The sequence below is a fragment of the Pygoscelis adeliae genome, unplaced genomic scaffold, assembly GCF_000699105.1.
Source record: "Pygoscelis adeliae isolate BGI_AS28 unplaced genomic scaffold, ASM69910v1 Scaffold384, whole genome shotgun sequence".
Classification (NCBI taxonomy): Eukaryota; Metazoa; Chordata; class Aves; order Sphenisciformes; family Spheniscidae; genus Pygoscelis; species Pygoscelis adeliae.
The window spans coordinates 192,626-204,177 of record NW_008824548.1 but is presented as its reverse complement, the minus strand read 5'-3'; the positions used below and the strand labels follow the sequence as shown (position 1 = coordinate 204,177).

At 48.4% G+C, this 11,552-nt stretch overlaps 1 protein-coding gene across 1 annotated transcript; it reads right to left on the bottom strand.

The window, feature by feature from the left end:
• Positions 1–571: 571 nt before the first annotated feature.
• On the bottom strand, positions 572–10,383 carry SLC2A3 (solute carrier family 2 (facilitated glucose transporter), member 3). The gene is made up of 10 exons (XM_009321881.1): positions 10,378–10,383; positions 8,549–8,644; positions 7,082–7,242; positions 6,543–6,783; positions 6,203–6,365; positions 5,359–5,546; positions 4,875–4,979; positions 4,345–4,446; positions 3,880–4,083; positions 572–3,350 (listed from the first exon to the last, which is right to left on the bottom strand). Exons 1-10 carry the CDS (start codon positions 10,381–10,383, stop codon positions 3,135–3,137), a joined length of 1,482 nt encoding a protein of 493 aa, XP_009320156.1. The 3' UTR covers positions 572–3,134.
• Positions 10,384–11,552: the final 1,169 nt, after the last annotated feature.

Sequence of the window (11,552 nt, the reverse complement as noted above, 5' to 3'; positions counted from 1 at the left end):
GCTCCTGGGGAGCCTTTTTCCAGGCAGTGGGGTTTCCTCTTCACCACCCTGCTCCTTTCAGGTACAGAGTGTACACGGGCACGATTTCCAAGGAGGACATCAAGGCCACCTGCCAGACAGCAGGAGCAAAGCATCATTTACAGGGGGAAGGGCTCCCTCCTCACCTTCCTGGCAGAGAAGTTGAGGACCACTCTCAGAAGAGGGCAGGGGCAGAAGTCTCAGGTGGTTTAGATCTGGGCCGGATTCCTAACCTCCAGCCGCTTCCCTCTCCCCTCCCATTACTGAGAAATACTGGCAAAGGATTTGGATGCAAACAAAAGGGATTTGGGCAAACAAGAGCCAGAGAAGCACGTCTTTTTAGTTTAGAAACTCCAAAGGAATAGCAGTAAGGGAATTTATTAAGGTGGTATGCATGGAGGCTGAGAGAAATGGTCATTTCCTCTAGAACAAAACAGCAAACCCAGGGTGCTGGGCTAGCCAGAAAGGTTGCAGGGCAGAAGTTGGGGACATTCCAGGATGCAGTCCCAGGCTGCGATAAAGGAATAAGAAACACGAGACCTGCAGATACTTAGTTCTATAGTTTTTATTTTAAAAACAGGAAACAACCACATTAATAAGCATATAAAACCCATCCAAAATATTCACAATGCTGTTACAGAAAAAGAAAATAACGAAGAGATATCACGTGAGAAAGACCTATGCATTTCGGTCCAAGCCAACACACATCTCTGATGCAAAGTATGGAATGCTCTTATGCACAGCTGTAGGGGGAATTTCCAAACATATAGATGCCCATATAGAAATATCATGTCTGGAAATGCTGGAGGGTCAAAGGAAGGGCACAAAAATATGTATAACTGAGCCAAAATATAAAAGTTGGGAAACAAGTAATATATAATACTTTGAGAATACATATCTGGCATGGAAGCCTGATAGAAAGTTAGGGAAAACTGGGTGCAATAGGATTGCATTGTACAGAGCTGGAGTATTTCAAATGAAGTCACAGGAAGTATTTCACAGCAGCAAATTTTACTGATCTTTGCAACTGTTTCTCATTAGGGAAGGTAGAAATGTCATCACTCCAGTTACTGAAAATGCCAGATACACGCCCCCAGAACATACATCAGCGGGAACTTCTCTGACCTGCTCTGAAGCAGTATGTCGTCAAGAAAGCTTGGGCTACCCGTGCTACGACAATTTTGCTGTCGATCCTGCCTTTCTGAGCCTTTCTTCCTTTTGCCCACCTTGGAATCTGTGGGCCTGCCTCTCTTCTAGGATATCCAGCGATGAACTCCAGCATGAGCTTGATCAAGTCCAAAAACGCAGCAGATCTTAGAGCGGGAGTTTAAATTGGACCTACCTCTGTGCTACCTTTAGATAGCTTGCGCAGGTCTGGACAGACACGGGCCTGGAGTCTCTCTCGACAGAGCGCTGCAGTCAGTGAAGCAAAGCTCCCACCCCTCGACTGCAAGCATACCATATGTGCTACACTTTTCGCCTTCCTGAGCTGAACTGTGCTAGCTTGGCAGCAAGGGTAGGTGTGCACGTACCCTCGATTGCCTAGCAGTATGACGAGCGGGGAGACTGGTATGTACTGATGTAGAGTTATCATCATCTGCCACATCCTTTTAACAGCGGCGCCATTACAGAGCTGTACGCATCTACACAGCATGCTGCACACTGGTGAGCATCACAACAACATCACACACATCTTCCAGAGAGGACACACGGGGCAAAAGCACTCGGCCTGCAACCAACCAGTGGGACTGAGCGCTACAGACCTTTCACACTGCTAAGCTAGCAAGTTCTGGTAGCTCTGGTCTCCAGTCCTGCATCTCTACCTTTATGAACTTACACGTGCCATAACTGACCGTGTCTGTGTCCAGAAGGGTCACGCTACATGCCTCTGTCTAATATTTGTAAGAACAATTGCTAAGAAAATACAGCTTTGGAAAATAATTTTTATCCTCACACACCTTTAAGTAACAATCTGCAAATTTCAGACTTTCTGACCTACCAGAATACAGCAGAGAAGCCAAAAAAAGAAAAAAGAGAAGGCAAGAAAAGTTACTTTCTGGTTTGCAATCACTACCCTCAATCACCCCATACAACGTTCAACCATGACTGAAAATATAAACTAACAACACCCATTTGCTGCAATACCACACTTTCCAATCAACACTTGGGAACAGTATTTAAAATTGCCACCCAAAAAATCCCAAACAGAGATTTTGATGGACAAACAGACATACCTCTTCTCACTAGTACACAATTCTTCTACTTTCTTCCCAGAGGGCACAAGTAACTAAAAGGTGATGTGCATAATTGGCTCTGTTGTACATACCATCCAAAATGCCCAATCTCCTCTTTAGTACCACATTTCTCCTTTACAGTCTTATTGCACCTCAAGTCTACAGCATCTTGTTAGAATAGCTATGTCTCTTAAACATCTTCAATTTCATTATCTGTACACTTTTGTACACCATTAAAAAAATAAATATTTACAAAGTGACATACAAATAAATAAACTTAAGTAAAAGTATGCTTTCAGTCTGTCTATACAAAAAAATAAAAGAGCAGGAAAAAATATGCATGTAACTTGGTCCCCTTTTTCCTGAGGCTGAAAAAAGTGCACACTGGATAGGAAAAAGCAAGGAGATGGCTTTTTGGTAGGCTTGTTAAATTCCAGTGTAACACCGCACACACGCACAGAGTAGACTCAAAGGGCCGGGGACTTGTTTAGTGGGTCACTTCAACTCACTACAAAAATAGTAATTAGATTCAAATACGTAACGGTCACTGCGTGCATGAGTATGTTAACCCCAAATAGCAATTTAGGTGAGAAAAGCAAAAATATTGCCAGCTCCTCTGTTCTCCTGATGTTTGTGACAGGGAAGATGAGATTATTTTTGCAAGTGCCAGGTGCCTTCCAGTACTTGAAAATGGGATCACCCATATCAGATTTGCTTAGTGCTGGTAAGCGTGGCAGAATGGGCGAGTATGTGGGTGCAAAGAAGAAAATAGCAGCAATTGAGGGGGGGGAAAAAATGTCCCACTTCTTATGGTTTTCTTTGCTTATTCCTTTAATGACTCTTTAAGCACGTAAGAGTCGAAGAAGGGGTGTGTCATGAATCCTAGGCAACTTCTTTGTCAGGTTGTATGCTGTTCAGCTCCACCATGGGGTTCTTCTCTACAGGTGATGTGGGACTGGCTTCTGCTCGTCCTTCAAAGCCCCTGGAGATGTCTTCAAAAGTCCTGCCCTTGGTCTCCGGCACTTTGAAGAATGTGAAGACAAAGAAGATGACCAGGAAAACAAGGAAGATGAGGAAGACATAGGAGCCACATAGTTTCTGCAGGGAGGACAAAAGCAGGAAGTTTTAAATTGAAAAGCTTGTAAACCTAGATGCAAAGTCATTTGCTGTTGACAGGTCAAAATTCTAACACTTTTCTCCAACAATGCCCTTACTGGTTTTTCTCAACACAGCATTTTTTAAAATGAAATCGGGTTCCTGTGGGCTTCTGAAATGCTTTAACGTTCCTCGGGGTGACCAAAATTGAGGCTTTTAAAGGGAAAGCCTTGATACGCTAACTAAGATGGCCCTTCCAACTATTTGTAAGCTACAAGCAGTTAAGACAGCAGAATATAAGGTGAGCCACACCACTCTTCACCTTCAGTAACAATCAGAACACAGAATCTGAGACCTCCGGAAGACTGGCCGGCCCTCTGCTCAAAGCAGGGACAAATTCAAGGAGAGATCACGTTAAGGGTCATACAGTCATGTTTTGAAGTCTCCAAGGATGGAGATTCTACAACACCACTCTGGACACATATTCCAATGCTGCAGCACTCTCACAGTGCTTTGCAAACCGAGTCCTTACCTCTGCATAGGGGAAGAGCATTCCCACCAAGAAATTAGAGGTCCAGTTGGAACAACCAGCCACTGCCATGGCTGCAGGCCGTGGGCCCTGGCTGAAGAGTTCTGCCACGATGAACCAGGGGATAGGGCCAGGGCCAATCTCAAAAAGAGCCACAAAGCCAAAAGTGGCAACAATGCTGATGTATCTGATCCACTCCACAACGTCCTGCAAGGAACAAAACATCATCAGCTGCAATTTGAGGCAAACATGGCATAGCACAATGCCATCTCCAGTGTCACAACTTTCTCAGCTGCACTGTGAACACTGTGGCACAGCTTCCGCAATAGAAAGTTGTGCTCTCCACTGCACACTCAGCTCTAGCCCCAGCTGTACCTGCCTACAGGGCAGAATTGCAGGGCAAGGCAGGTGTACAGTCTTATAGGTCCCCTGCTGGGGTCAGCCTGGACAAGAACACTAATTACTCACCTTCAGAGCTAAAGCGACAGTCATAAGAACAGCACACACAGCCATGCCACCCAAACCAACTAAATGGAGGGTCCTGCGCCCTGCACGCTCCACCAGGAACAGCTGGAAACAGCAGAAGGAGAAAACAAATCCATGACTGCAGCAGCAGGGGCAGAAGAGGCTCCCTTGCTCAGTGTGCCCTGCACCTCTTTCTTTTATCTGCCTGTAGCCCTCAGTGCCAGTGGTGATCTCAGTGCAGGTCACCAGGCTGCTCCATCCTTGGCACAAGTTTTTCCTCTCTGGTTCTTGCTACTGCATTCTCTCATCATTGTTTTCCCCCATGCACTCCTTTTCACCCTCCCTTTCTTCTAAAATGATAACAATACCTCTTTCTCGCCTCCTCTCCTCCCACAATGCTTTTAATGCATTCCTTTTATTTGCTCTTACAGGCCACAGCCTAGTCCACTGCTTTGTCACAGCCTTCAGTCACATTTCCCAGAAAAGCCCAGGCAGACAAGTTACCTCTCACCATAAGGTCCTGTTCCACTTACCGACACAACAGTGAAGACGGTGTTTACCACACCAGCTCCAATGGTGGCATACACAGGCTGCGTGATACCAGCTCTTTCAAAAATCCCTGTAGAATAATAGAATACCTGGGAAGAGAAGCAAAAGTTGGACACCATCACCATTTGTGTTTGAGAGCACGCCTCTTGTTCCCTGCCTAATGACTTGCAGGCCCACCAGGGAGTTTCTAAAAAGCACTCAACAGTATAAAACAGCATGCTTGCAGTTAAGGTTCATTCACTTGATGCAAGGCTGCAATGTCTTGCCGGGGTGTGTATGGGAAAAGTGAAAGGCAATATAATCTCCACCTTCTGTCTTAGCAATCTCTGCAGTTATCACAGAACAGTGACCTCCAGTCAAGGTGCAAAAATGGGTTTTTGGAAGCACAGTTCTCTCAACATTAGTGGTAAGTGCAAGTGTAGCCAGAGATAAGGGAGGCCCAGCAGATGGGATAGGAAGATAACTCACAGCATTGATGCCCGAGAGCTGTTGGGAGAGCTGCAGCATGATGGCAATGATAATGGCTTGACGGTAGTTTGGAGAACGGAAGAGCTCTGGCACAGTTGCTTTCTTTTCCTGGGACATCTTAGCACTCTCTTCTTTCATCTCCAGGATGTCTTGAGACACATCTTGCATACCACGGAGTTTCTGGAGAACTGGGAGGAGGAATACAAAAATGCCAGGTATAACACACCCACGGCCAGTAGGTTCCCCCCACCCCACCGCGCTATTTCAGGGAGAGCACACTGGGAAGACTGGACCACCTGCCAGCATTTGGGCCTGCTGCGTGGGAAAGACTGAGCCTCTACATGCAGCCTTGCTCATCTTTTCAACCCAGAGGTCGGGGTGCTGTGTGATCAGCATGGAAACCAGGCCCAGGTCCTGCTCATGTTGCTTGATCTCCAAACTTACATTTGATCCCCAATTCTGTTCACACACTTGCCAGATCTGACTCCAGCCCTCTGCAGTAGGAGGGAAACACCCTCCAACCAAGCTCCTTGTTACATGTCAGCCTATTTCCTGCCTTTCAGGAGGAGCTGACAGAGCTGCAGCAGCTGGCCCTGCTACATCCCACCAGGCCAGGTGCCATTCCTCATGACTTAATCCCACCTGGAGTCTCTGTGGGGATGCCAGGTTTCTCGCACTCCCTGGCACTGGTGCAACCTAAAGGATGGGAGGGTAGGCCTGGTGCCCTCTGGGAGTCACACCCTGATCCACCACAGGCTCCAGAGTCAGTCCTGGCCTCCCACTCAAGTTCAGTGCAGGCTGGGAGCCAGAATACAGCCCTGCCCCTTCAGAGATGAGTTCTTACCTGCTTGCGCTTTCTCTTCCTCCATCTTGTTGATCAATAGGAAACGGGGGCTCTCAGGGCAGAAAAGAAGAGCCACGCACTGCAGGATTGCTGGGAGGATTGTGAACCCCAAAAGCAGTGGCCAAAGTGTTTCAGTCCCCATGATTCCCTCCAGGCCAAAGATCTACAGCAAGAATTGGAGAGGAATAGAGTGATTTAAATTAAATACTCCCAATTCCTCACCACCACACCAGTGAGTATGACAGGACCACATATGGCACCTGATGGCAAGTGCAGCCCACCTTGCCCTCCCCCAGCCCCCCTTTCCCCTGAGGGCAGGATCAGGTTGTGTCAAGCCTACCTGGGCCACCAGGATGCCTACAACAATGCCCAGCTGGTTGAGGGTCCCAAAGGCTCCACGCAGGCTGGTGGGTGAGACCTCACTGATGTACATGGGCACAAAGCCAGTGCAGAGACCACAGAAGAGGCCAATAACGAAGCGGCCAATGATCAGCATCTCCACTGCCTTTGCCATCTTAGAGAAGGCCATGAGAGTGCCCCCAGCAAAGGCCAAGATGTTCACCAGTAGCATGGAGTTCCTCCTGCAAGGGTAAAGATGTCAAGATTGAGCTTAACCTGGCAATACATTTGGAAAATCACTGAGAGAAGGGTAAACCTACCCATGACCCCCCCCATCTCAGGGGTGGGAGGAAAACAGTAATTCCTGTTCAGCTCCTGCCTTGGCCTGCAACCTTTTCTTTTTGCAGCCCACACATTCTTGCTTCCTCCCCAGCAACCTCCTCCTCCTCCCTTCCTCTCACCTCTGCCCTCTTCCTCCCCAACACTCCATTGTAGAAGGGAAAAATTCCCTAATGGCTTGGATCCCTTTTCCCAACTTACCTGCCAAATCTGTTGACGAACAGGCTGACTGAGAAGGAGCCAATCATACCTCCTACCGAGAAGATGGCCACAGAAAGGGACCATAGAGAGGTGAGGAGCTCTGAAGAGACAACCTCCCCGCTCCGTTCTGACAAGGTTCTGTTGAAGAACCTCTGGATGATCTGCAAGAGAAACCAGGTGGGGACAGAGTTACAACCCAGTGGGAGGCATTTTGCACTGGTGAGAGGTGAGATTACTTCTGAGGTCTTCCTTCTGTTTTCATGGAGGCAAGAAGCAAGGATGGACCCTAAAAATTCAGTAGGCAGCAACAAGTCATACAAGGGGAAGATGAGGGTGCAGAAAGAGGAACGTGGGGGGGTGTGGGCCAGTAATGATTAAGGAAAACAGGCTTATCTTCTGAATGTTTCTGGATGATGTGAGTACTGGTGGTGCTTGGGGAGCAGGTGCGAGACAGCTGGGAGTGAGAGGGAGCACGAAAACGTGGCCAGAGAATGGAAGGGAACATTTCTGGCAATACGAGAACTCTGGCAGCAGGGACAGGCTTTCTGGGATGGAAATAGTTTAAGAGACACAGAAAGTTTCACTGAGGTAAGCCTGAAAAACTGCAGCATTATGTAAAACAATCCTTTGCTGTCCCATGGGGATGCGAGGATTTCCAAGGCATCCTCTTCGATAACGAGGGAAATTCTGCAAGGGCTGAGGGGGACATGGCCTCAGAGTGTCTGCCCCCAGCAGATGGCAGCAGGACATTAGCTAGAGAGGACCCCCACCTCCCACCCCCGCAACGTGTGATGCGACATCTATTCCCGGAGACAGAGTGGATGTGGTATTGGTGACTCAGTTCCTGAGAGAGAGAGAGGAACCATCTTACAGTTACAAGAAAACCACATTTCTCGTTTTCTTCGTCTCTTCTTTCTTAGGCTACAGTCATGAGATGATTTGGTCAGAGTGCCCCAGTCTCAAACTCTTTTACAAGCACTGAATCTACGCTTAACACAAGGAATGAATAAACAAATAAAAGAAGCCTGAGATGGTCCCCGAGATAAACTAAGCTAGAGCAACGGTAATCCCTGCCAACCCTCAACTGTTTTCTGCATGCTCCTCTTTACATTCCTTCTACCATGGCTGGTTTATTCTGACTCAAAACTGAAGTGGCTCACATTCCTCCATGCACCAAATATAGACCTACCACGAAATGGCAGATGGACCCCTCCTGCCCTAGTCAACCCTCTGCACTCCTGATTAAGAGAATTAACCTCTCTGCTTGCTCCCTCTCCTCCCCAAAACTTTGCCCTTCCCGTCCATTGTTGTAATGGAGAGGGGGTTTTGAATGTCTTCTTTCCTTGACTTCATAAACCAGAACCAAATTGTTAGCTGCTTGGGAGACAGCTCCTCTCCGTTCTACACCTTTGTTTTCTCATCAGCCCCTCACTCATACCATCTCCCCAGCTCATTTTCCCCTCTCACCTTCTCGGGAGCATTGATGACACCAGTGTTGTACCCAAACTGGAGAGATCCAATGGCAGCAATGGAAACAGCATAGATAAGGGGTGCTGTGATTTTCTGTGGAAAGAGAGAAAACAACTATTTAGTTAATTTGGTTATTCGTGCTTTCTACACAACTTGAGTTTCTCTTCAGCATAAACAGCAGCTGCAGCTCATAGGTGCCACGTGCAAGTGCGCCAAGGGCAGGGGAGGGGCTTTTATCCAGCAAGGGCGGGTACCAGTAACAGAGACCCTGAAAAGGGAGATGCAACTGTACAGCAGGAAAAATTTCTGTAACTAGAAGTAGGAGGGCCTGTCAGGACCTCCCTTTTATTATCTCCTGACCTTCATCAACTATTCTCAGCTCATTAGTAACGAATACACTGGCTGCATTAGTGGCTGTTATTTTGGGTTGATCTGCTTTACAGAAAAGCTTTCGCTGATCTCTGGCATGTCATGAAACAAGGGTCTAACTCTTCCCCATGCCAACTGACAAGTTCCCATAAACTGAGTCTCAGATCTGCCCATGAGCTATACTGGCAGTCACTCCTAACAGTCAAAACACGCACTCTTCAGCAACAGGCCTGCTTTTCCCAGGCTAGAGCTTCCCAACCCTGCCCCAGGGCACCTGGCACGGCAGCCTGCCTCACAGAGGCGGCAGCAGTGCTGCCAACCTTCCCGTTTATTTTTCCCCAATGCTGTGGCAATACTTGGTATTTAAATGAAGCACAGTCCCTGGAATTTGAGTATATGTGAATCTGTTTATTAAAATAAAATAAAAAACTGCTAAGCCCTCAGAGCCACAGAGGAAGCTTGAAGGTCCAATCTTAGAAATTCCACAGACAGAAATTTAAGTGTCAGTGAAAAGCATCTGATGTTTTCTACATTTTTAAAGCTTGTGCCATTTAAGCCAGCTGAGTTAGGGAGGTGCAGGGGAGCAGGTGACTCAGGAGTTGGCACTTAGATGGCCAGTGCTTGAGTTGGCACAATTTGGAAAGATATGTTTCTGTCTCAGGAGGGACTGGAAGCTTTTCCAAAACTATTAACAGTCCCTTTTCCAAGGCTTTCCAACTATTGTCCTAAGGCTGGCAGGGGAGAGAAAAGTAGTCCATGAGCCCTGCTGTCACAGCTCTTCCAGTCTCTCATTTTCCAGCTCAGCTCCAGGAGCAAAGGCTCCCAAGGCTGCCCAAAATTTTTGCCAATAACCTTCTGCCAGTGCTCACACCACCTTCACCAATCTTTCAAGCCAAGCATGTAGGTGCTTCTGGCCTGCACAACCCTCACACAGCTACAAGTTAGGCCCCAGTAAACAGAAACTGGGGAAGTTACTCTCAGGCATGGTTTCCCCCCACCTACATCATGTAAATGTCTCAGGCTGAGGTCTCTTCCTGCCGAGGTTAGTGATGGAGACAAAGGGGACAAGGTCCTTTTCTTGCAGGGGGCAGATGATTCCCGAGGTAGCGTTCACACCTGAACACACCCTAGGCGGTCTAGGCCGCCTTCTCCCTGCCACCTCCTGTGACGGCTCCCCTCATTTTTGTCACAAGGAAATTTGGCACAGAACCACAAGGCCACAGCTCTTTCAAAGCACCTGGGTGCCTGTAAAAGGGCATTAAGACATGCAAGCACTTTTAGGACTCCAGGCCAGGTCATCCCTAGTCAGAAGGTATAGCAAAGCTGAGGACAAAACCCAGCTCTCCACGTTTTCACAATGGCAAGAGCATCTTTCTCCCCAGGGCTCTGCTTTGTCATGGCCTGCAGTGGTCACAGCTGGCCTTTTTCTTCTGGGTGCAGCAGGGACCACGGGGTACCTTCATGGGTACCCCTTACCTACATGGTACATACATAAGCTATAAGGAGGTTAGGTCTTCTACCCTCTTTCATACTCCCTTCTCCTGGCTGTTGCCTGCTATTCGTCTCCTACCCAGTCTCATACCACCTAGACATCACATGGCCTGATCCATCCCCTCCAGCGAGCCAGACCATGATCTAATCTATGGATCATTTGTTACTGCTGCAAGTATCTCACTTCCCAAAGGAAAATAGGGAGCTCAGAAACAGTACACACTGTTTACAACTACACTCCCCCTATCCAAAGGCTCAAGGCTGAGGTCTGTATACCGGCAAGGAATTCAAACCACCACCCCTCCCTCCGACCACAGGCATCAGCAGCGTTCATTATCCAGGAGATGCTTCCCACCAGCCTCCCACTCTCCTTCATCGACTGGAACCTCAGCGCAGTACAACTCGTCCAACCCAGCTAAAGCGGCCTCTCAGCCCTCCTCTGAGCGACCTTGACCAGACGCCCTCCTTTTCCTCTGCCCCATCTCCTCACACTACCTGCATCTCCCATCAATATGGCAGTGAGGGCCCCGACCTTCCCCGATTCTGCTGTTCCTGTGTAACTGTAATCCCCTGGCATCCCGCACCGGGTTCAGCTGGATATTTGCTGTCTCTCTCTCTCTCTCCCCTCATGCCTGCCTGCTCCTCGCCCTCGATGCACTCAAACACACGCCGTCATTAGCTCACCCCGCTGGCGCACGCCTCACTCGTAGCTGCAGATGAACCATGATGCCGACAAGGGCTCTGTCCCCCGCTCTCCAACGGAGAAAGGGGGAAAGGATATGCTTCGCTTTCTTCTTGAGATTTAAAAATGACTTTATTATAAGCCACACCACCGCCACCAAAATTGCTTTAAGAGTAATCCCCCTTTTAGCATCACGGATCCTGGGACAAACGAGTGCTGCCCTGCCAGCAAAATAAACCTCGTGATCAATACAATAAAATACGGATAGCATCACGCGGATCATCGGGCCACACGCACGAAAACGAATCGATCTTACAACCCGCAACAACCCCTCCCAAACAGGGTGTGCCCCCCTCCCCACCCCCGCAGACGGGGCTTCTCCCGAGTCAGCCGCTAAAGGCCCGCGGCCTGCCGGCGCCACCACCGCATCCTTCTTCACCGCGACCAACAGGCAACACC